General features: G+C 38.1%; 1 protein-coding gene across 2 annotated transcripts in view; it reads right to left on the bottom strand.

The window, feature by feature from the left end:
• Nucleotides 1-5,831: 5,831 nt before the first annotated feature.
• The window catches only part of LOC139730820 (cytoplasmic aconitate hydratase-like), a 35,594-nt gene continuing 14,507 nt past the window's right edge, over nucleotides 5,832-26,918 (bottom strand). For both annotated transcript variants that reach the window (XM_071641689.1, XM_071641690.1), the window contains 14 exons: nucleotides 21,858-21,927; nucleotides 20,411-20,594; nucleotides 19,400-19,539; nucleotides 18,485-18,656; nucleotides 17,436-17,536; nucleotides 15,890-16,166; nucleotides 15,078-15,213; nucleotides 13,515-13,599; nucleotides 12,677-12,833; nucleotides 10,854-10,978; nucleotides 9,693-9,797; nucleotides 8,826-9,239; nucleotides 7,343-7,528; nucleotides 5,832-6,102 (listed from right to left, as the gene is read on the bottom strand). In XM_071641689.1, coding sequence (XP_071497790.1) covers nucleotides 5,986-6,102; nucleotides 7,343-7,528; nucleotides 8,826-9,239; nucleotides 9,693-9,797; nucleotides 10,854-10,978; nucleotides 12,677-12,833; nucleotides 13,515-13,599; nucleotides 15,078-15,213; nucleotides 15,890-16,166; nucleotides 17,436-17,536; nucleotides 18,485-18,656; nucleotides 19,400-19,539; nucleotides 20,411-20,594; nucleotides 21,858-21,927 — 2,269 coding nt within the window. In that variant the 3' untranslated portion in view covers nucleotides 5,832-5,985. The remainder of the gene's footprint in view (nucleotides 6,103-7,342; nucleotides 7,529-8,825; nucleotides 9,240-9,692; nucleotides 9,798-10,853; nucleotides 10,979-12,676; nucleotides 12,834-13,514; nucleotides 13,600-15,077; nucleotides 15,214-15,889; nucleotides 16,167-17,435; nucleotides 17,537-18,484; nucleotides 18,657-19,399; nucleotides 19,540-20,410; nucleotides 20,595-21,857; nucleotides 21,928-26,918) is intronic.

Genomic DNA, 26,918 nt, shown 5'->3' with positions numbered 1-26,918 from the left:
AGGAAATAAGAGATTTTTTAAAAAGCTCAAATTTCATCATTGCCGATTCCAGTGGCCTTTTTCATCAAAACCGTTCATTATCAATAACAGAATTGTTGGGACTTTTCACTTTTGACTTGTCCCCATTCTCAGCTGTTTTGTACATTCAAAAAACACCCAATCATAGCAAGTGAGTTGTCACTTCAAAAATGGTTAATGTCATATTTCTTATAATGTCATATTAATGGTACTAGAGAAATATGATATATCAAATTTTAGAATTGCAGAACTTATTTTGAGGGGTATATATACCAGGGCTCAACACTAACATTTTTTTTTTTTCCTCTGGTGGACCATTCGGGCAATAAGATCTTTAAATCTGGAAGGGAAATGTAGTGACCCAAAATAAACGGAAAAATAACAATCCATTTTGATTAAGTGCCCATTCGAGCCACCAAAAGACAGCCTTTAAGAAAATTTGGTGGCCCAACATTAATTTCTAGTGCAAATGTATAGTGTATATACAGTACATATAAAATATAGTAAACATGTATATGCTTTGTGTACATAAATGTATATATATATATATATATATATATATATGAAGAGGTTGTTTGCAAAAACCGATAAGTTCATATCTGCCAAATGGAGATACAACTTGTATTTGCGATTAAAGGTCAAGAAAAATAAAGAGAATAATAAAAAAATTTTTGCTTCTTTTGACCATAACTTCAAAAATATAGCTTTATACGTAGTGACCAATATATCATTAAAAAGGTATTATTTTGTACTTCATGACAGAGACCGTACTTCAAAATCTTCAAAAATAGACTTATCGGTTTTTGTGAACAAACTCTTCATACGTAAAACGTGTGTGTGTGTGTGTGTGTGTGTGTGTGTGTGTGTGTGTGTGTGTGTGTGTATAAACCCACTGAAAGAACTAAATCTACTCTGTACTTGAAATAAGAAGAAAGAACAGCAAAATTGATTTTCAAATTGTGATACTTTATCATCATATCGCATTATCTGGATGTGGAAAATCCAAATGGACATTTGAATCCTGAAACTGTGAATTAGGCATGAAAACACAAAAATGAAAAGATAATGATGTTAAAACATATCTACCTATGAATGACAGCTTGGCCAATCTTGGCCAATAGACTAGCTGTAAAGTTCTCCGTGCTGAAAATGTACTGCAAGGAGTGTCAGTCTTTCAGAGCGAGTAAATTGAGCTTCTCATATCTCCATTTGCCACTTTGAACATTTTATAATCACACATTTTACATGGGTTTAGTAAAATCGTGCGATTGGTACAGATCCCTATACACATCCCTATTCAGTTGCGAGCAGTTGCACGATCTCAGTCCACTTTAAAACGTTCCCTACGCCAGGAACGATAAGAGGCTACATTTTGCAATACCTGAGAAACAACAGGAGTTCGCTTGGCAACACAAGTGGCTCGATTTGATCGCAATACCTACTGCATGTTGAATGAAAGGATGAGGCTTGCACGATGCAAACTACAGTAGTAACACCTGTGAACAATTACCCTACATGGCTAATAACTGAAGGCAGAGGGATGCATACATTCCACGATGTTTACTGCAAAAACTGGTTCCTGGTAGTAGATAGTGAATCTCTTATACAGCCCAGTGAGAAATGATTGTGATGATACAGGCATATTGTACTTGATTTGGTCAGACTTGCACTTTAACCCATACAATATAACACAACATTGACTTTGCTGCTGGGAAGTCACAACTAGTGTCTTCATCTTGGGTCTTGAAATGTTATCTATGTACAATGACTCTTTCAAGCGGATCATTGGACCGACTACATTTCCAACCTCTTGTCAGTCAACATTTATGCAATATTGACTCTTCATATACATAGGAGCTGTGCACTCATTACACTTCCAAGAAAAGGTTGCAAGTCAATAACACAAATTATCATCTCATACTTAGTGTCAACATTGGAACAAATATTGTGACACAAAATGAAAACAGATCATAAACATAATTAGCTACATTGTAGTACTTCACCAAACTTACACAATACAGATTCTTAAATACCATTTTTTTGTTCTTTAAGTGAGCCCATATGACCAAAACCATATGCCCATTTCAAACTGAAAAATTACAAAACCTCCCTTCATTGAGAACGGAAGTATCATATATGCTCATCCCCTTTGTTAAGTAATACATATATATGCCATCTCTGTATTTCTGGGTGTCTAAAACCCTTTACTGCAATATGTGACCTTTTTATACATACAACACCTCCAATACACACTAACTTGCTCAAAAACATAATAATTTCAATGAGACAACCTCAACTCCTAAGTGTCATACTTGTAACGTACAATCTGTGCAACACACAATAGACTAACGGCCATAATTTACATCAGCGTCCGTATCTTGCACTACACAATGCTGTCCGATTTATGATTTATGATTCGTGATATCCTGACTACATTGTATGTCCACTTGGAGAACATGACACAGATAAGCATCCACCTCTCCACTCTGACCTAATGCTATTATTGAAATGGGAAACACAGTTCCATCTTTCTGGCTTGTATACTGTATCATGGAAAGGAATTCTTTCCCTGTTACACAAGATAAGTAAGCTGATGACACAATGGTGGGTGGTATGAAAGTAATTGTGTTGACTACTGTGCTATTTTTAAAAGAATGAAATGTGCTGTCTGCCAAACTCTTAATGTGACTAGTGAGAACAGTTGCATGATATGAACACATTAAACATAACATGCTGGCCACCTGTCCACAAAAAAATGGCAAGTGCTAAAATCATATAAAAGATTTAGTAACAAAACTACACATTATCGAAACTTCACATGAACTGAAAAAAAAAAAAATCACATTTGCACACTAGGATATGTCTCCTTCAATAAGTCCGATCATAATATGTTCACCTGAAAATTAATAACACAATTACATATTATCCAACTTCCAATTCAAAAAATAGATTCTATGTAATACATGTTGAATTTTTAAGACTATAGTTTGATCCACCAGGTACTTGAATTCATCTGGAAAGCATTTTTTCCATTTACAACACCACAGAGACCAAACTAAATTCATTGCTACATTTACATAAGTTAACAAGTTTGACTGATATTACAAACAAATAAAATATACACCTTCTGCAGTAACATGAGTTTTTCTCCCTTCAAATAATGATTTATATTTTTTTTCACAGACAATATAAAAACGAAATCATTAAGTTTTCAGGGGCGTGCAAATATATTCTGCAGCGCATATATGCATTTCGAGCCCAAAATACAAAAGAATACTGTTAATGTGGAAATTTTCACCCAAGTGATTTTTTTCTACTCAGCCGGGTAAGATAAATTGTTTTGAATTTCACAGACGATCACGACAATTGGGCAAGCACCTAAAACAGCTCACCACTGCCAAGACAGCTGATGGTTCTGCAGTGAATTATAACTGGTCTGCATTACAACAGTGACTTCACTGATGCTACAGGACTAGTGAACATGAAGAAAATGATAGATAACATAGCATTTATTTTCTTTCAGTATACAGATAATTCATTCAGTACATCAAGCTAAAGACTTCTTTCAGAGTGGTTTTGTTTTGTTTTTCCACCAAAAAAAAAATAAATTATGCCTTCATGACATAAATTAAGCACATTTGCCACTTACTTGTTTTAGAATCTTAAATACAACTACACTAGGGAAAATAAAAGAAGAGAAAAGAGTTGACTGTGGTCTTTGAGTGGGAACTTTCTCACATGTGGCCAGAGTTTTTGAGCGTCATAGTAAGTCGTGACACTGCTTGTACAGACTTTGTGTTGGTAATATTGACACACTTCAAATTATTGCCCGCAGCATAGCAACAAATCTAATTGATTGTGCCTGGTCAAGGAACTTTGACAGTTGCGACACTCAACCACTCAAATAATGATAGCTATCTCAATAAAGAAAATGGGCTGTGGTCACTATGTCACTGCATTCTATTAATGTCACATTTGTTCAAAACCTCTCTACACTTTTTCATCTTCTCTGGCAGACAGTGAAAGTATCCCAAGTACTGTACTTGAAAGCCAATCAATACTCTTCTCTCTCACTAGCAGTCCATTCACAATGTCCCCTGACATGCGGCCCTTTTCCGCTGATGCCGCATCCAATCTAAATTTAGTTTCGGCACATATGACCATGAGATCTACTCCCTTGAAGCACAACAAAGTTTTGAGAGAACTTGTCGCAACTAACGTGGCACAAGGCGTGGATCAAGCTTACACTATGTGGAAAGAAAACAAAAATCAGACGTTTCTTCCCCTTCAAGGAATCAGTCTGGGGGTTAAATGCTGAATACATATCATTCATTGCCTCAAAGAAACATAGCACATATGACACAAGGGTACTGGTCAAAGGTGCCTTCACATTTTGAAGCATGTGCACGCATAGGAAGAATCGATATCGAAGGAAATTTGATACAAAAATCCTTGATTTCAATAGCACAAAAAAGTGGCTTATGAAGATGCTGACATACAGACTCTACAATCAGCATCCAAGAGTGGACTATTTGCATTTATCTAATAGCTGAATTTTGTACACAGAGGCTGCTCTATCTGCCATTGAAAATTAGTGCAATTCACATTCTTCATACATCTCAAATGTTTCAGGTTCCATGTTACTCATAGTTCCTCACTTTTTTTTCGCAACAACTTTCACCCTGTTATTTGTAATTTACCACAAACTGAAAAGAGTGTGCAACAACTGAAAAGGAAGGTGCACACGAGAATGAAAATATCCAAAACATTTCTTGGTCAACAGTAAGTACTAAAACCTAGATATGATAATTCTTCAAATATATAGAAAAAAGGGACAGCAATATGCTGGAACATTTTCATGTCAACTTGATTTCAAACATAATATTCGTTAATACCAAATGGAACACTAGGTCTCTTTGCCGTACAACTTTGCTCACAGTGCATGAAAATGTTTGGTTAAAAGTGTAACACACCTTCTTTACTATTGGAACTTTAAATGTAAAATCTGACATGTTAAATGTTTTTTAATTGTTTCACTTTACTTTCAGGCCTTATGAGGACTTAGAAACTGACAGAGAATAATTGGTGATTTGAAAGAATGATATAAATAGCTTTGCTGCTCAGCTTTTGCTGCAACTGCAGTTATGATACCAAAAATTTCCCCAAGAAATGAAACGCCAATCATGAATTTGCAGTCCATGAAACATCTTTGGACATAATTGTTACTACATTACGGCAGTAAAACAGTGGAGAACATCTTGTGCACTTTTACAATCAGTCAGAGACAGTATTACAGTGCACTCCCGTTATAACGAAATGCTCGGGACCGGCAGTTTTCTTTCGTTATAACGAAATTTCGTTATAACCGAACAAATACAATATATAACGAAAACAAGGAACCACGTATATTACGTTTGCTGAATACACTGCAAAGCTATGTGAAATGTGATGGCATAACTGTATTACAATAATAAACGCAAATTCCTCTCAGAAACTGTGTGTGACACAAGGAGCGAACACACAGTGGTGTGAAACGTTCACCCATGCAGAGACGCTATAAATGCTTGTTCCGCTACGTATTTTCGAAAGCAATTCGCATTTCGTTATAACGGAGCACAATTCTTTTGTTTTTCTTTGTCTGTGGCGCTCGGAAAAGACTTCGTTATAACGGAAATTTCGCTATAACCGTGTTCGTTATAAGCGAATTTTGTACCATAGGCTTTAATGGTGATAATTTTGGGACCAGAAGATTTACTTCGTTATAACGAAATTTCGTTATAACCGTGTTCGTTGTAACGGGAGTGCACCAGAATTTGTATCTTGATTATTTCATGTCAAACTGCAGCATCAGGGAGACAAGAAGCATCAAATGATTACCATTTCTGGCTTGGAGTTGCACTTTTTCCTCAAAATTTCTCCCAAGCTTTCGATTGCAGTCCTTACAAACAGGCTCAGCCGGCTTTACTACTAGTCGACGAGCATCTGCCGAATCATGTAGTTCAGGATTCCCCCGTTGCGATAGAATGTCAGCTCCACATCGGTATCAAAGCGCACAATGACCTCAAACGACTTTCCGTCACTGACCTGAAAAGGACAGGAATTATCAAGAGATGACATTTGCTGGAGATTAGTGCAAACATATCCCTGACCTGGATATCATTCTCAGTAAGACACAGACTACTTTTTGCAAGTAAGAATTACACTTATACAAGTAGAAGTAATACAGCAATTTTATTGTCATGTATTACAAGCATGGCTAAATGTAGTTCAATCCTCGAACTATAAATTGTTACTTTGTGGGTTTGTTTTGTTTTTGTTTTTGCTTTTTTGAAGGAAGAAATGTATCATTGCAAAACGGTAGTGCAGCTAAATGGGGTAAATTCTATATACTTCATAAACAGTTAGAGATATACGGTGATTTTAAGATTGTTAACAGAGATAGCGCTGGCATTATTTCCTCCATAGACTGCCTTAAATAAAACTCCAACACTGACAGTCAGATTAATGGAAGCTATTGGATACCTATCACAACTATCTATCCCCAACACTAGAGATATCTTCATACCATTGCTAAGTCTATGGGATCATGCTGGAATTGTACGTTGTAAAAGGGACTGCATTTGATTCAAGTCAAATGTGACAAAGTACAGCTATGAATGCTTAGTTTTAGACATGTGCTCAGGAAGATGGATGAAAATGCCACAAATTATGTCACTTCTCAAAGGATCTTGATTTTGCTCCCAAAAATTAGATTTATGTGGTCATTCTCAAAGCGTTTGTGTGTGATCTACAGGTGACTATTGCATAAGCATAACATTGCTGGGGTGACAAGACCTTGTATCTGAAATTTTGGTAAAAATGACTTTTTTGGATTATTGGTCAAATAATGGGTTAAGTGATGTCCTGGCCAAATCCAAACTGTCTTACTCCAAAAATGAAGCCACCATGGCATGTCATAGGAAAGGCTATCCCATTCGCTATAGTGCTTTGGCCGCCATGTTTTTGGGCTCTCCTGAACATTTGACATCTTGTAGATACGAGGTCTTGTCACCCCAGCGACGATAAGTTATGCACACACTTCTTGTGAGAGGGGATGATGTCTCATATAAATATCAATGCTAAAACCAACACTGAACTTGAGATGGTAAACTTGATTATCCCTAGAGGCTGGTGGTAACTAATGAAGATAAGACACATACATCGCCACATCTCGAGTCGGCTTTGGCCCATTCAGTGATTTTCAAGCAGGGTAACTACAGGCAGTTCAGGTTGCTAGAAGATTAATGACAGCAATGGGGCAACCTAAAGCTGTATTCTCACTCACCTGGACACTTATCCTTTGCCCTGCTGAGAGGTCCTCAGGCATGGAGATGGTGTACTTTTCCTTTCCCGTTAGTCCCAGAGACTCGGCCGTCTGTCCCGGTAGGAACTGGAGGGGTACGATGCCCATGCCCACCAGGTTGCTGCGGTGAATCCTTTCATAGCTCTCGGCTATTACTGCCTGCACACCCTGTGTGATTGACAGCCAAGACATAAAGTGTGAAGAAATGAATGTCTAAGGAGCCACGTGTTTCTCACTTCTATTCTAAGCAAATCAGCTCACTCATTAAAAATGCTTTATACTCTGCGGGACCTTGTACAGGGAGTGAGTTCAAAGCAAAAACTCTGTCATAATAAGATGCTAAACAACATAGACTACACCAACATGGCAAAGCATCCTGGCTTTCAACCAAAGTATCATACATCCTCCACACTTTTAACGGCATAATAAAATTGTAGTATTTCTTGGCTTGTCTTGTCCTTGCGACATTTGATTTATATTAGGACTACATAATCTCCTGTTTGTAAATAACAAAATACACCCCCACATATGCAACAAGTGTGGGTATTTCAGAATAGCAATATATTGCTAACCACAAATGCTCAATTGTAACAAATCTTTTATCTTTGAAAACAGTAGATCAATTACATATCCCCCCCCCCCTCCTCCCTCCCCTCAAAAAATACCAACAAACATGCAGAGCCCTCAATACAGCAAAAACAGCGTGCAGTAATCAGTCACATGTTTTCATAGGTTATAATATTTTAAAGGGATAGTAGAGTATTCGTGGAGATGAGAATTGGGCTTTTAACTTTTTGCGAGATACCAAGAAAACGCTTACGATATGGTACAGAGCATACCATTTCAAGAGGAATTCAAAGTTTATTTGATGAAAATCGGGTTTGGAATGACTGAAACATCCAAAAACAAAGTAAAACAAAGCGATCGTAATAAAGTGTGGGTCCCACACTTTATTAGAATTGCTCTTTTTTGGATATCTCAGCCATTTCAAAACCAATTTTCATCAAATAAACGTTGAATTCCTCATAGAATTACATGCTCTTTCATATTTCATAAGAGGTTTCTCATTATCTCACCAAAAAATATTAGAAACCTGAAATTAGGTCTCAACCAAACTATACGATCCCTTTAACTTTGCATGAATTCCTACACAAAGGTACACATATTCTACCACTGAAAAAACCCCCAAAAACTCTTCAAATTCCTATTTGGCAGGTTGTCCAACCTCCCTCCTTCAATTTCAGAATATGAAAATGAGTGATATCAGTGCATATTCTACCTCTAAATGAAGCTGAGATGAAAACCTCAACGACAGAAATGCTTTTACTTCCGTGGGAATTGCACATATCAATTTCATGCATCTAATATTGTGGCATACTAATAGTTACTCCGCCAATGGTAGTTCAAGGTAAACTCTAGCCAACCCTGTCGCTAGTTCAACAGGGAGGTGGGGAAGGGGCTTTACCTGCATCCATGGGCCCTTGGCTGCCCAGTCCCTTGAGGATCCAGCTCCATAGTCCTTGCCCGTAATGACTACCAGCGGATGCCCTTCCTGCCGATACAGGTCAGCCGCATCAAACACATCCATGGTCTTGCCGGAGGGAATGTGTATCGTCTTGGGCGCCGCCTTTCCGATGAACTTGTTGAGGAGTCGGATGTTGGCGAACGTGCCCCTCGCCATGACGGCATCGTTGCCGCGGCGACTGCCATAGGAGTTGAACTCGCGTGGCGTGAGGCCGAGGCTCGCCAGGTAGCGTGCCGCAGGGCTGTTGCGGGCGATGCTGCCGGCGGGAGAGATGTGGTCCGTCGTCACAGAGTCACCCAAGAAGAGCAAGACATGTGCCTCTTTGATGGTCCTCGGTGGTGGAAGCTCTTTGGTCTGAAGAGAGGGTCATTGAAAATCACGACCGATTCTCATCCATACACAGTATTAGAGAACAGTCGCACTCCATTACAGTAAACATCCTTAACAAAAATATTGGCAAACTCTCATAATTTTGCAGCCAATGGCTTTTATGCTGGATCATTATCTGAGATCATGATATACATCCAGAATCAGGGCTGATAACCTTTGTAGATCAAAAATCATACTTACGCACACTAAAAACTTAGTTAAGATGCAAGAAACATACTTTGGTTGTAAAATATTAGAAGAGTATACATAAAGCATGATACACTACATATCAGATAATCACATTCTTCATCTCAAAAGTACTTGTTTTTCATTGGAATGAAGAATAAAATTGCTAAACATAAAGCATAAAACATACAAAGGGGCATACTACCTCTACACTACATGAAAGGCAATGCAAAATGTAAGAAGCAGACGTACCATTGTTTCAAAGAAAGGAGGTGACTTGATGTACGTTGACTTTGGGTCCCAAGGATATAGCATGTCATCTGATGTCTCTAGGGCATTCCAGCTGGCATTTCCCTTCTGCTCATTGAAAGAAGAGGCAGGGGGCAGGGGGGGGGGGGGGGGGTGGGGCAGTGTAAAGAGTGAGAGAAAGTCATTGTCATTTGTATTGTATTTGCACTGCTGTTGAGGGTGAGGACAAATTATAAATTTTCAATGATCTAAGGGTGCATTCAAGTGCTCTCCCAAAGTGTACCATATCATACCCGTGCTAGAGTTGCGATTGAATGCTCCAGAAGTGTACCGTACCATAATATCCAGAGCCAAATTCCCGATGTGCTCTAAAAGCGTACCATTACTGTATCAGGTGGCAAGAGAAGAATGTGCGTAACACCCACATACATCATAATGCAAGGAGTTGGTTCTCTTTGTCCTTGACACCTGTAAGTAGCGCGAGTATACCAGGTACATGATCATGTTGCCACAAAACGTATGACCCCCTCTACAAGTAACTTACAAGGTAAGCTTTCTCCACAGAGCACTCATAAGCTCCAAATCTGGCATGGTATAGTATGGTACGTATTAAATTGGTTCACTTTGGTTCACTTTTGAGCTCTCAAACGTTGTCTTACAAATGAAGTACACTTTCACATTTCTGCACATGAGTTCTGTGCCCCCACAGGAGCTCTTTCTGCCAAAGATTAACAAAGGAAGCACTTCGTACTCTCTGAAGTTATCAGCATGGCTCATTATACTCAATAAATCTAATGATTTGAAGAAATCGTCTTGATATCTCCATCTAATCTTAACAAACGATCGATACAGCACCAAAGCGGGCACAGAGAGACCATCAAAAAGCACTTAAGACCTGTGGATGGACTACTCTCATGCCCACAAAGTCATTGTTCACCCATGAGCAAAGGGGAGTACCTAAAAGATACCAATTTGTCCAAGCCCTCTGAGCTGTCAACACAAATGACACTCCTCAGGGAGTACAGCTGTTGAACACACTGTGTGCAAACATGGCATATCCAGTAAATTGAACAGTATGTCTACTCTTGGAACCATGCAATATCAAAAGAAAATCTCCTTCGTTATCTTTCATTTTTCTTTGGGAATTGTTTGAATTCCACTCACATCAATCTTTGTGTAGACCTCCTCAAACATGGAAGGAATGACATATTTCTTCTCAACCTCCTGCAGCTCTGCCCTGGTTGGCCAAATGTCCATCAGGAAAATATCCTTGCCATCGGCATCCTGACCTGTAGACAAACAGAGAGACAGATAGATAGTAAGATATATAGACAGACAGTTAGATACAGTATAGGTAGATAGATAGTAAGATATACCGGGTGTCCCAAAAAAAGCGGAAAGGTGGATTTTCAGTACCTTGCGGTCTGAAAGTTATATATCTTTTGACATCATTAGAAAGAGCATCTTCCGCAGAAGACTATGATACCAAAATCATTAAATTTGGTTCAGTACTTTTTAATCTACGCCAATTTCTGAAAATGCAGTCATTGTCAAATTTCGCTGGATTTTTGCGACTTATGAGATAATAATTTGAGTGCGACACGCGATCCATACGGTGAATATTGTGTAAGCTCGGTGATCCATGTCAACAAAAGATACAGCTTTCACATGGGGCACGGCCAGGAAAAAACAGTGTGTGTGTGTGTGTGTGTGTGCGCGCTCCCAATATGAAAGCGATCTTTTGTTGACATGGATCAACGAGCTTACACAATTCACCGTATGGAACGCGTGTCGCATCCAAATTATTATCTCATAAGTTGCAAAAAATTGAAAATGATTGCATTTACAGAAATTGCCGTAGAATAAAAAGTACTGATCCAAATTTAATGATTTTGGTATCATGGTCTTCTGCGGAAGATGCTCTTTCTAATGGTGTCAAAAAATATATCACTTTTAGAACGCAAGGTACCGAAAATCCACCGTTCCGCTTTTTTTGGGACACCCGGTATAGACAGACAGTTAGATACAGTATAGGTAGATAGATAGAAAGACAGACAGTTAGATACAGTATAGGTAGATAGATAGAAAGACAGACAGATAGATACTGTATACGCTATATATTTCGCGAGTCTAAATTTTCGCGAATCGGGAATTCCCGACGATTTTGCGAGTGGTTAAATTCGTGATCGTGGAGTCTGTACAGAACGGAGAAGTGTACACGCGTACGTCACATTCACATCGGGATCAGAGTCAATATTTTCGCGTGTCTTTAATTTCGCAAATAGCACCTGACTCGCGAAATTCGTGAAATAAAAACTTCGCGAAATATTCGGCTTATACAGTAGATAGGTTGATAAATAAACAGGAAGATAGATAAAACAGATAGAAAGACTGATACAGACCATCCCATAAAGACCAGCGAAACAAGATTCTGTCAATCACAGCAAAAGTACTAATATGATTGACGAAAGACATTGGAATGCTTTTTCTCCTTAAACTGGGTACAACATGGATGTTTTCATATTAATCACATAATTAACAAAATACATTGCATGCAAACATACAAGTTATGCTAAGACAGGTGGTCTCATCAACAGAATCTTGGTTTGGCAATCTTTCTTTTTTGTCAGCATACCCAAGAAATCTGATGAAAAATAGTAGAAAAATTATTACAAAATATATGTCACATAATTCACTTGGCCACACAAGTGATGTTGAGGGGATCATAAATCAACACAAGCCAACATGCATTTGCACTGCACAAGTCCTTCAACATATTGTCTTCAAGACATTGCAATTTTCCCATAAGACTTCATGTTAGATACACACAGTTCCTGTAGGAAATTAGTTTAAAAATGGTCTTGATCAACAGTTAGCATCATTACAAATAAGTACTATTTCTGTTCCTCAAATTTGGCAGGTAGGACACGACAGCATACATGCCAATCGAATAAGAAATGCCCTTAATGTCCAGGTATCGGTCTTACCTAGAGGTTCTTTCTCAAAGTCAATGGTGACTCGTCCCGCCAGTGCGTACGCTATGACAAGGGGTGGAGAGGCCAGGTAATTGGCCCTGGTGAGGGGGTGGATCCGACCCTCAAAGTTGCGGTTCCCTGACAGCACACCACATGCTACCAAGTCACCCTACAACAAGTTGGGAAAAAGATTAGTTTCATTATTTAGTTTTATTATCATGAGCTTTACTACGACTTACTTTCTTTTTCAATGCAAATCTCTTTAAAGAGAGCATTCAATACCCAAATCTTTAACTGTGACATAATGATATAACTTTTCTGAAATGATATTTCATCTAAATAACAACAGGACCAAACAAATACAAGGGCTGAACATTAGCAGTGGCTCTGTGACTTGGTGGCCCAGTAGTGCGGTGGATTGGGGCCACCAAATCTTCAAAAAGGCTATCTTTTGGTGGCCTGATTAGGCAGCTAAAATTCAAAATGAATTGTGATATTTGCTACTATATTGGGCTACCAAAATTTCAAATTCAAAGATTTTAAGAGAAAAAAAAAAGATAGTGTGGAGCCCTGACAACACAATAGCACATATGAAATAAACACTGTAATCAGTGCACATAAAGCAGTGCAGGTCTCTTACATGTAAGCTAATGTAGTTAAAGAAGAGAATGACATTTATCATAATTCATATTGTCACTTGACAATGGCAAGTTCCTTTTCAATTTACACGACATTTTGAAGCTCAGAGATGTCATGCATTCAATGCTTGCTATCCCTCCGAGAAAAAAAAGAAGAAAAAAAAAGAAGAAGTTTCCACAGTTTCAGCGAAATGTGATTTACAACATCATACCTTCTCGATGGCTTGCCCAACTTCATCAGGTAGGGGGCCAGAGTTCCCAATACACGTCATGCAACCGAAGCCCACAATGTAAAACCTGGTGTACAGAAAGCATAACAATGTTAAATCTGCATGCTGAAATGATGTACATTGTGTAAATACAAGAGACATATTTACTTGATAACGAAATGCATAATATATAATATAATGTGACCCTGCATCACAAAACCACCCAAAAGTCGCCAAACATGGATTTATACTTAAGGACAGATTCTGAAAGAGCAGACTCTAAGCTTCAAAATGAGGTATAACTTAACACAAATGCACTTTCCTAACTTATCTAAATAATGGAGAGTATGTACACACTCTGGAAAAGTGTTTACTGAGAAAAGAGGCTTTGAAGTTCAGGGACTATTCAAGAGCTTAATCTCACCAAGCTGTGCTCTCTCCAATGAACTGGATTTAAAAAAAAAAAAGGATGTAAAACTCCATAACAACCACAATGAAGGGATTATCAGATCAAGATGAAATTGTGCACACTCTAGGCACATTCTATGAATGTCCGCTACAAATTTTCAATGCACTGGCATTATTTTCTTTAGAAGTTATTAGAGTTGAGAGCAAAGAGTGTGTAATGAGTTTTTAAAACATGAAAGGGGCCTCTAAAACATAACTTATCACTCTACAAAAAACTGCATTCTACAAAAAGTTGCACTAGAAAAACTGCAAAAATACAGTTTTCCGTTTGCTATACCATCAAAAATTTTAGAATGAAGTAGAATTTTTTTTTCAAAAAATATTTTACATCAGTTAAGACAGACTAGGTTTACCAATTTCAACTATTTTGAGTTTTCACATAAAATTTGGATCATGCGACTTGATGTTAGAGATGCACAGTCACATATAAAAGATGTATGATACAGCTCCTGCATCTTCAAGCGTTTATGTTCAATAAATGATAAGAGTTGTCCTCTACAATAGGCAAGCTGGGAATATAATAACTGCACTGTGACAATTCCAATCTTATCTTGAGATGAGGGCGACACTGTACGAATTCATCATAACAAGTGATCAGCAAAATTCCTCAAGTTTGCAAACTGTCATTCTCATACATTCCACTATCTTCCATGCCACAGAAGAAAAAAAAAAAGAGATGAATTTTATAATCATCACTCAGCCAGCACGTACCATCTTTAAGGTCCTGTTTACCTTTGGGAGCAGTGATTTAAAACGTTTTCAAGATATCACATATTTGATGCATATGTGTAGGTCTGTTGTATCACGAAAAATCCTACCATATAAAATTTGGGCAATAAAGCCTAAAATATAAGGAGATATTAGTATTTTTCTCATTAAACCATAACTGTAGATGGTTTAGTCTGGAAACATCTTCATTATAACTATTGTTCACATTTTGTGTATTTAACAATACTTAACATCGATTACATGGATTCAAATTTTTACAGTGGTTGTTTCTATCCCTAACTCACATTCTAGAACTATTTCCAAGCATTAATGCTGGGTTTTTGTTTCATCTGCAAATGATAAATTATGCCTTTAAGGCAAAAAGCTTACCCAAGCTGCTCTAGGTAAGGAATGACTCCGCTCTCCCTGAGGTAGTAGGTGACCACCCCACTGCCTGGGCTTAGACTGGTCTTGATGTAGGGCTTCACGCTGAGGCCAGCTTCCACGGCCTTCTTTGCTAGCAGACCTGCCCAGAACAAAATTGTACACAGAACCTTGATAAACACTGAGAGTGATTACACGGATATTGAACAAGTGATGTAAAATCATCATAAGTGAGTACATCTATGATATGGCCAAGAAAAGGAACAACACTTACCATCACTAGTTGGTTTTGAACTCTGGATATTTTCTTTTCCAATCATGCAAAGGAATAATTTTGTTACAAAAGAAAAGAAAGACAATTTCTACTATTTGAATACCAAACTAGTACAGAACTTATGCTGGACCATTAAAATGGGAAGAACATCTCTGTCTTTTGTTTTCTTTTAATATACATATCTTCTTTGTATCTTTTGCAGACTTACATGACTTGAGAAATAAGGCTTTAAAATCACTATTTCTTATTATAGTTATGTCGAAGAAGAAACATATTCCTGGAAAAGGGCATCATGGGTCAACAAGTGCCCACTCAGTTGTTGTGTCCAACAAAATCTTTTAGCATCTTTCACATCACGGTTTCTAAGCACCAATCTTATGAATCAGAAGACGTACAATGCAGGCAATATAACTTGTTCAGGGTCCCAACGAACATGACTTTTATTTTTGGGGTGGGGACGGGCTGGGAGGAAGAGGGGATTTTGAAGACAACCATATCAGTACTGTACAAAATGAATCAAATCTAAATTGATGGATTTACTCACCGGCACCCAGCATGACGGAGGGATTGCTAGTGTTGGTGCAGCTGGTGATGGCAGCGATGACGACAGAACCATGGTTTAGGGTGTACTCCTGCCCGTCGTAGAGGAAAGGTACAGTCGTCGCCTGCTTGTCAGCGGGGATGTCGAAGCCCTTGAAGCCCACCTTGTTGTCGAGACACTGCTGAAAGTCGTCCTTCATCACACTCACCATGACCTTGTCGTGGGGGCGCTTTGGCCCGCTCACGCACGAGTTGACCGTCGCTAGGTCCAGCTCTACCACCTTCAACAAAGAATGAACATTTGGAACAAAATTCTCAAGTTGGCTGACAGCCGCTGACTGTACTACTTGCCTTATAGACCGATTCGCGTTCGTCGAGGGCAGCCATAAGCTCATTTTGAGGTGTCTTAGCCGACCCCCCCTCCTCTCCCCCACCCCACGGGCAACATGTTTATCGCGCACTTGTAACAAAGGTTCATGCACTAAGCAAGCATTCGCGCACTCAGTACGAGACGCCCATTGGCTAAAACAACCATGCATCAGTTTCTCATTCCGTGCGTGTGACAGGGGTGGGGAGAGAGGAGGGGGGGTCGGCTGAGACACCGCAGTAATGGCGCTGCCCATGCCAAGAATACACATAGCGCGTCACAGAATCGGTCAATAGACCCAGTAATGTGGGGACACAATGGAGTAGGAAGGCCAGCCCGGTTGAAATATACCGGTATTCAAGAACCCCCATAATGAATTGCATACAGCTTTATCACCGATCTCTACAGTGTATGTAAGTACACACACAGGCGACAAATCTCAACTCGAGTCAACTGTTACCACTGAGCTCACACTTCAATGGCCGTATTCACCGACACATGGCTGACAGGCGCTACTAGTGGTTTTTTCAATGCCTCCGGTGGGCAGCAAGTTAAAATGGACCACCCATGTTTCCCCAAACTACAGGGTCCTTAAAGGACTTTGTCAGTCAAAATAGAGGGTTCAAGACCTACTTTACATTGAACAGAGATCTTCAGCATGACTTTTGTTTCTGCTCACACTCTACCAAAGTGTATGTGGGGTTACCTGAAAGGGTGGGAAGTGAAATGTAAAATAATCTTGACCTAGCCAAGAGGAGAAGCCAAGCAATGCTCACTCCAGTATTGATATGGCAGACATCACTCTCTGATTCTGATATACATGCTCTCATATCATGAATAATGACTATCAAAGTGTACCAACAAAAAACAAACAAATAAACAAATAGATAAATACCTGCATCTTTATCTTTAACTCTCCCTGTAAAATCATCAAGGAACACTATTTACACCTAATAAGACTACCACTATTTTGACTATGAAATAAACTTGGCTTCCTGTCAGCAATCTTTGGTAAGGCTGAAGAAAAGCTTATGAAATGACCAAGTTTGATAGATGTTGAATATAAGAGTACAGAATGGTCAAAACTTAGCCAAGTACTGGACCTTTGTAACATCAACTGATGCAAATGTTTTTGTTTGTTGTTTTTTGGTCCATATGCTAAAGGATTATCACTGCAGCATACCTGAGAGAAAATGGGATCCTCATCTGCTTTGCTGAAGTCCCTGAACATCTTGGTTGCTTTGAGGTATGCCTCTATACACCTAATCTTGTGCTCATCTCGACCTGACGAACAAGATTTTCAGAAGAACTGTGGTAACAAACATGGAAGTGTTGTGCTTTCGGAAGATTTCGAACTCAGCGCAGGCACGAGCATAAAGCTAGAAAAGGACGTCAATGCTGTTTGAGGCTGATATACCTATGTTATTATGGCATTCATCATGTTATGGCATAGACAACTTTTCTGCATTATCTATATGTTTCATTGAATGTGTGCGTTTTGCAAATTGTGCTTTGGTGGTTACCTGATCTGATCATCCACGAACATTAAGAAGTAGCCATATTTGCTTTTCTTCCCCCCTTTTTTTATTCAATGCAGAAATATTTTGATTATGAAGGTATACCATATCAAGATGAATATAATTTTCTCAAAACCTTATGGCTGATACCCACTGCACTTGACCCTTGAGCATTTTAGGTATCTTATTTTTAATTCTCTATTTCATCCTGCTACAAATCCAGCTTTACGGAAAACAACAGCTTCATATATAATAACATTAATCAACATAGAAATCATGCAATATTTGTAATAGTATGGTCCCCACGGCAGCATCAGCTGTGTTAGCAGTGCTCTACAAAATGCTCTTCCACTATCATTCCCCCAGCAAAGACAACTTTGTCTCAAGATGACTAGGCTAGTTCAGTGTTCCGCTTTGCTCATGAGCAGAAAAAAAAAAGTCGTTTGTACCAACAGACATGTTGACTCTTAAATTTACTGAGATAAGCATCTGTGATAGAATGATTATTCATGTAATCCTTTTAAATAAAACTGGCCAGTTATATTCTTCCTGACAAAAAGCTTGGTATTTAGCAATATTAATAAAAAAGTTTGTAAATGCATTTCCATGCATAATTATGAAACGAATGCTTCCCCAAGTGTTGATTGATAGACCAGCCAAACCTTCTCAAGTTCACAACAGCTCTCACTTCTTGTCAAAATTCCAGTTTTCTCACCTGTCTGTTTCAGGTACACGATGCTCTCTTTGTCAATAGGGAAGAAACCTACGGTGGCGCCGTACTCAGGACACATGTTGGCGATGGTCGCTCTGTCTGCAATGGACAGCTGAGCCACACCGGGCCCGAAGAACTCCACAAACTTCCCCACCACCCCAATCTGTCTCAGGTGCTGGGCAAGGAATATTTAAAACAAAAGAATGGTCATTTTCACTGAAAACACCCAGCTACACAAAGCAAGAAATCAAAGGAAAGATTTCTGCCGATTTGCATGATAGCTACTACTATTTAAATGAATACAAACTTTCATGACAGCATCTCATATCAACTATTGTTATGCAGCCATGACTTGAGTGTGTTCTAGATGGCACTGAAATACTGTTTTCATCTGCTTTTTGGTCCTCAATTTTCACCAAGGGAACTTTTACTTCCAGCAGGCTCTCCATCTACAAAATACTACACCACCTCAATTTAGGATTGATTCTGTTACTTCACATCATGCATGTTCACCGAGAGATCAATGTAATACAGAGGGGATAAGAACTGGCCTTCTAGTTTAAAAAGGATACCTTACAGGTACTTTCATATATAACCCTAAACTACACAATCAATCTCACTGAAAAAAAAAAAGATCCTGTTAAAATGCCATATTACCTAGATATGGTTAGTCTAGAAACCTTCCCTATAAATATAAGAAAAGTGTCATATTAGCATTGTTTGTGTCACATCTCACTACATGTGTTATCTGTGTTTCCAACATCAACAAATTGTCTCTTTAAAGTGGAATAATTTGAAGATTTATCTACTCGACACTATGTAGATTTCATTTAAGAAATAAAAATGTTTATATTTTGATCAATTTTGTTAAGACTCATGAGACATGATTGTCAATCTGACCACCACAATTCATCTTACCTTGGTAATGGTCAGCACAACATCAGTGGATGTGGCGAGTGGGTTCATCGCTCCGACGAGACGGTAACCTACGACCTTTGGCAACACCATGCTGATGGCCTGTCCGAGCATGACGGCTTCTGCCTCAATGCCACCAACACCTTGGGAGAAAAGAGGGAGACTTGCATCACACAACCTGCATAGCATTCCATCACAGATCTCTGTTAACCCTTCTTTTTCTTCTTCTTCTCTTTCATGTAGCATAATGCACCTGGTTAACACCTTTTTTGCTGACTATTGCGAGTAACCTGGGGTGGACCATACAAGATGGGTATCATTAGCCCTTATCATTATCATTAACTGAAACACAGGACCTCCATTTAATGTCCTATTCGAGGGACATCTGGCAACCCTGTAATGAGGTGTCTTCACATATTCCCCTTGTGGTTTAACCTGGTCTGTGTTCACGAAAGTATAGCTCACATTTATTTGAAACCCACTGGCATGTAAGCCTGATAGAGTCACCAATTGTTGATTTCTTGAATTTGGTAAAATCAATTTTCAAAGTCTCTAAGCTTCCAAGTGACACATAATTTGTTGAGAGAGTATACTTGATTTGTTTGTCCCACGATGTAGCAAACATAGTGTGACATCTGACACTATATCGTGTGACAACATGTGATGACATGCAACATCGTGAGACAGCCAATCACCTATACTCTCTCATCATCCTACACCAAGATGATCAACCTCTTCCATTATATTGATACAGAACTTGTTTCATTTTTCCAAGAAACTTGCAATAAAAATTTCTTTTAAATCCGGCCACCACACAAGCACAGTTTTGAGAAGGTCAATGTCATTTCTGAAGTTTGATGCTTTCAAGAAAAGGCATTTGAACACATTGGTCAATATATTACTCTATAGTTAGATGCTTCATAGAACCAGAGCGTTTCAAATTTCAAAACATTGTCACACTAAGAAATTTTGTACAAAAAGGATTTAAATTGCAAACTTGCAATGTCCACTCACCCCAGCCCACAACTCCCAGTCCATTGATCATGGTCGTATGGGAGTCGGTCCCGACTAAGCTGTCAGGATACAGGATGCTGTCTGTACTGAAGACTACTCTAGCTAAGTACTCAAGGTTTATCTGGTGGACGATGCCGGACCCCGGTGGGACAATCAGCATGTTCTGCAAGGCCTTGGATCCCCACTGCAACACAGAGAGAGAGAAACATTATCATTACTGTTTACTCAAGGCAATTTTTTAATCATGAAATATCTAAGTTGCAATTTGTAGTAGTGATCACTCGCTCATGAGGGGGTAAAGGGTCAGTATAAAGTTACTGGGAACATCTTACCAAGAAAATGCACCACGCAAAAGTAAAGACACTGTTTAATACTGAGGTGTCTCAAGTTCTGTACAATGTACAATACTGCACAGTGAGGTTCAAATGGTTGACAAAACAATTAAGCATATAAAAGGTCTAAAAATTATGCTATGATTATCGAGAACTATCATGAAGATAGTTGCTTTAATTTATGCATTATTTTGTCACCACTGTCTATGGAAAATTTTGAGTATGGTAAATCCAGTACTTCATCGACTTCCACCTTTTAAGAATGTATCTACATTGTATTTTCAACTGCTATTGTTGTATGACTTCAAGCAATAACAGAGAAACTAGCTGCATGTAAAAACCATGAAGTTCAGAGTTTTTAAACTGGATATATTCTTAAACACAGTCCCTCAATGTTATACTCACACTATGATCTGTGGATCTTTCCTACATGTGATGCACATTGCCAAAACTTTTAAAACAAAAAACAAGTTTAACTTTCAAGCTCTTACCTATTGCACTCTGACTACAAATTAGAAATACTACTTTCAAAAGCAATCCTGCAATAATGGAAATTATATTCTAATATCTCACATACACTATGTGTTATGCCCTATATAAACATAGCTGTTGTAGTTATCTATTGATCTATCTATCTATCTATCTACCAATCTATCAATCAATCTATCTATCTAGATCTACATGTATGTATCTCTTTACATACGGTATGTAGTGGTAAAATGTTGATATTTCAACATTGGTTCTTCTCATCTCCAGTAGGTATCATAAGAGAGACAGGTGGTGACACAGGATATATTGAGAGGGCAGAGTCTCTTTTGAATATATAACATATTTGGAATTGTATGTTTTTGCAGAATCTTTTCATTTTTTGAGCACATAGGGACATTATCACTTTGTGTTATGCGCTATATAAAAACTGTCAATTATTATCATTATTATTATTGTTATTATCATTACTATTATTATTATTATTATTATCATTATTATTATTTATGTCTACATTACATACAGAGAGAGAGAGAGAGAGACAGACAGACAGACAGACAGACAGAGACAGAGAAAGACAAAAAGACATAAAGAAACAAGAGAATACAAAACTTTGGCATATAGCTCACCTTGAGGAAGACAAATCTTTCTTTGTTTCTCTTGAATTCAATCTCCTGATTTTTCTGCAAGGCTTCAGCACTGTATTGGGATAGCATAGAGTACAGAATAATGCAATGACTGATAAATTGGGGGACAAAAGAGTAATTACTACAAAAATGCACATTCTGCACTACTTGTCCACATTTTCCAGATGACAAAGGGATATGGAAAAGTGCAGGGCAAGGGAGCACTAAGCCACGCAAACATGCAAGTAGTGTTTTTGTTTGTTTGTGTGTGGGGTTGTTTTTTTTGTGTGCACATGATGAACTACTGCATGTACTAGCAGCAATAACGTGCATTGATTTTACACAATACATCTGTGTTTTCTCATGAAATGATTTGCATGACACATGTGACAATGATTATCACACAGTCCTGGCCACACACACACACACACACACGCTCACACACCTCTAATATGAGAAGCTCATTTAGCAGCCGTGTCAGAATATAGAACATCACAGGTATCTTGAAGCAAGGCATCCTATGCAAAAACTTTGTATGGCATTTGCCAATGAACTTGCAGCTATATATGTAAGTACCATGTATACTACAATACATGTAAAGTTTGTTGAGAGGGCAATTATAGTAATCAATGGTACTGCATTAAAATTGCTGGAGAGAATGATAATATTACTCTCTATTTTACATTTCCTTTTTTATAGTGCTTTATTGTCGTTTTTTCACATTTAGCACACATTATAAATGTTCATATACAATGCACATACAAATGGTACACTTTTTACATGATTTCCCTAAAATTTAAATTCATACAAGATGCATACTGTAATCACACACTATCTACACACATACATCTTCATCAGACGTTACAAATATGTAATTGATGACTGCCTCAGATTTTTCAATTTAGTATGAAATAAGAACAAATAAAAGCAACCATACTTGAGGCAGAATGTATGTTAGGAAACAAACAATCAAACTGCACAAATTCAACATTCAGAAACCAAATAAGTCCATATGGTGTACGACTATGTCAATTATACCCTAGTACGAACTTGACAATCGAGCACAATTGGTTTGAGACATTCAATAGTCAATAAGTCAATTAGCACCACCTGCAAAATCCGGGTAAAGCTAAACAAGCAAATCAAATCCTTGACAACAAAACATAAAAATGATGAGTTGAAGACAACTTGTTTCATTCTGAAAGTTATATACTGTCACTACAATGGTACTGCAATGGACTCACAAACATGAAATGGCATAACTCCACACAAAATGGAAGTAAAGAAAGGAAAGACAAGTTATGAAAGAAATAGAGTTCCTCCTATGCACTAATTTGACTGGAAACATAACGTTTTGTCCGCATGTTCATAAATCAATATTGTAAGAGCACAGAGTTATGGTGAGAAAAATAAATCCTGACAGCCAAATCAATATTGCAAGAGCACAGAGCTATGGTGAGAAAAATAAATCCTGACAGCCACAGGGAATGTGTAAAAACAGGTGTTCTTCCTCTTTTTGGTGCTGCAACAAAAATTCTTTTTCTACCATCACTTTTGCCCTCAGATTCCAACTTCACACCCTTCTCCTACAACCTACTTCACCTTTTCATAATTTCCCTGCTTTTTAACAACTATAGGCGTGTATTTGCTCACAGTGCCTTCTCTTGTGTTTTTCCTTTGTTTTTCCTATTCTAATATTAACTTGTTTCACACGGTGTGAAGTGCATGAATACACATTCCAAACCTGGACCCTGTTTCATAAAAGATGTTAGGATAGCAATTCTTGCTGGAATAGCAACTTCCATAGCAACAGCCAATCAGTAAGCTTGATTCTTGTCATTACCATGACAACTGTCATTCCAGCAAGAGTTGCTATCCCAGCAGCTCTTTATGAAATACGGCCCAGGTGTATCTCTACAAATTATACGAAATTTAATAAATGCAGTGCAAACACATGTTGACTTGTGTTGATTTATGATACCCTAATCATCACTTTATGTGGCCGAATGAATATCTAAATATGTGCCATATATTTCATGATAACATTTCTACTATTTTTCTTCAGATTACTTGGATATGCTCCCCCCCCCCCCCCACACAAAAAAATAAAAATCTCCAAACTGAGATACTGCCAGTATACATGGCACATTGACATAGATATTCCTTTGGCCAAATAAGCGATGATCACGATAATATTGATCAATACATGTCACCATGCATTTGCAATGTATAGTCCCTCCTAGTTTTTGTACTTAGCAACACTATCATGTTTGTAGCATCTTACACATTTCTAGGGCTTCACCACTCTATCTGTGTCTATGCAGACATACAAAGCAATCAGTTAGCTGCAGTGTGTATGAAGGTGAAAGCACACACAGGTAAACATGCACTCACCCACATTTACAACAACGCATAAATGTATTTCAACACACTCCACATCTTCTAAGCAGAGTGAGGCCATATATGGCGCAGACACAGAGAAGAGAGGTATTAGAAATGCAGCGCAAGAAATTTAGTTGTGTACGCCTAGCTATCACAAACAATCACAGAAAGTCATACATACAATACATGCTTTATCCACACAGATACATACACCGTAGTCACAGTCACACATATACGAAAGACATGGAAGTATAAGACAGTTATATGGGGACAGTAAATGCTCCCATGGAAGTCTATTTCTGAAAACACAAGCATAGACAGAGACTTGCCTGAAAAACAGCAACAACAAAAGAGCCAGAAATAAAGCTACACTATCAAGAATATCATCTTTTCCGAGAACTTTGCACTTCTTCTACAGGTTCATTCATAGAGGCTACTATAATATCACCCATTGTCATAATGTTTGTTTGTTTTTTAAACCAAAGCAATATCCATTAATTTTCCCTCCTGACCAAATACTCTGAAGTATCATCATGATAAACATCCTTGTTCCTAATCAAGACTGGGTTATTCAAATTATGTTTTGATTGGAAATCAAATACACATGTAGATTGGAATTGGCAAAATTTGGTAATTAAGAGATGAAGATTTAGGCTTGACTGATTCATCTACTCTATTTGTGATCTTGCACCACAAAACCAACAAAAAGTCCCCAGACATGGATTTTTAGTTAAGGGCAGATTCTTACAGAGCAGACTCTAAGCTTTAAAATGATGTATAACTCAATTCAAATGGACTCGACTAACCTATCTAAATACTAGAAAGAAAGCACACACTCTTGAAAAGTGTGAATTGAGAAAAGAGGCTCTGAAGAACAGGGTCTATTCAAGTGCTTTATCTTTACCAAGCCGTGCTAGCTGTGCAATGAAAGGGACAAAACACAGGATATAAACCACTGGAGCAACAACAATGAAGAGATTATCAGATTAAGCTGAAATTTAGCATTTCTATTGACACATTCTGTCCACGATTAAAGCCAACTTTCAAAGCAGTAGAGTTATTCTTTCAAAAGTTATTAAACTTGAAATTGAAGAGTGTGTAAAGGATTTCAAGACATGAAAAGGGAACTCTAAGACATACAGCTGTACCTGATTATTCTATTCTCCCCCAAAAAAAGGGTTGTAGAAAAACTGCTGAAAACACACTTTCCCATTCATGTTGTGATCCCAAACTAAAGAATAATGTAGACGAAGTATAGCTCTTTCAGAAAATATGAAAAACTCAAGATTAACTCGGTTGACCCATTTCACCTTTTTTGAGTCCTCCTGTAAAATCAAGGGGAGTGACTTTTTGTTCGTTTTGTGATGCACGGTCACATATACAGTATTTGTTGGCTCTACATTTAGTGGGTTCTGCAAGTACGTAAAACTTGCCTGTCTTTCTTAAAATTTCTTTTCAAATATCAAGAGTGCCTAATTGCCCAACTCTTATCTTTTTAAAATTATTGGATGAGATAGAAACTGAGGCTACACTGATAAAGGAAACTAATGTTGAACAGTGTCCCTGTGAAAAAAAGGTTAAATGCAGCACTAGGTTTTAGTTTCCTTTAACAGTGTAGCTTCAGTTTCTATCTCATCCAATGATTTTAAAAAGATATTTGTTGGCTCTACATTTAGTGGGTTCTGCAAGTACGTAAAACTTGCCTGTCTTTCTTAAAATTTCTTTTCAAATATCAAGAGTGCTTAATTGCCCAACTCTTATCTTTTTAAAATTATTGGATGAGATAGAAACTGAAGCTACACTGATAAAGGAAACTAATGTTGAACAGTATCCCTGCTAAAAAGGTTAAAGGGGATGGCTAGTAACTGATCAGTGGGAATCAGTGGGAATGCTGGGAGATGATTGTTCCAATCCTTGTTGAATTCATTTAAGAGTACATTGTATATCTATTGTTGTGTGAAAATTATTTGCTTCAGAATGCTCTCATATTTAAGTAATGTGCAGTTTAATGTTTCCAGGTTAGCATGCCTGTACAGTGAAGGGGCGATCTTTAATGGCCCGTTAACGATCACCCCGTCACTGTACAGGCATGCTCACCTGGAAATATTAAACTGCACATTACTTGAATATGACACCATTCTGAAGCAAATAATTTTCACACAACAATAATATATAATGTACTCTTAAATGAATCCCACAAGGATTGGAACAATCATCCCCCAGCATTCCCACTGATTCCCACTGATCAGTTGCTAGCCATCCCCTTTAAATGCAGCACTAGGTGAAAATGCTGAAAAGCTCCCCAAGAAAGGAGTGCAGTGAGAGCAATGTTGGTGTGAGTATGAGTCTGATGTACAAGGTGATGAAATGGTGCAAAGCCTTTTAAGCACTACAATGTAGTGGAGAGATGCCATACAGCAAACAACTGTTCTTAAGTTTGTTATGCTTCGAAACGAAATGGTTAGCCAACAGTCCCAACAGCCAACAAAAACACATGCAACAAGCAAGCAACGTGAGCGCAGGTCTACTGAAGAACAAAATGGAACTAACAGTACTCTTTGTAACACAGTTTAAAGACGGTTAGCACACAAGTAAACCAACACAATGAACATTTAGTACACTGTACATACTAGATTACTACATCCTATCAAGTTCTGACAGTCTGATATGCAAAATGTTGTA

The sequence above is a fragment of the Diadema antillarum genome, unplaced genomic scaffold (genome assembly GCF_040938485.1).
Source record: "Diadema antillarum isolate AM-2024a unplaced genomic scaffold, OU_Dant_1.0 seq00000338_RagTag, whole genome shotgun sequence".
NCBI lineage: Eukaryota > Metazoa > Echinodermata > Echinoidea > Diadematoida > Diadematidae > Diadema > Diadema antillarum.
Note: the sequence above shows the minus strand (reverse complement) of the source record. Positions and strands in the feature narration are given on the sequence as shown.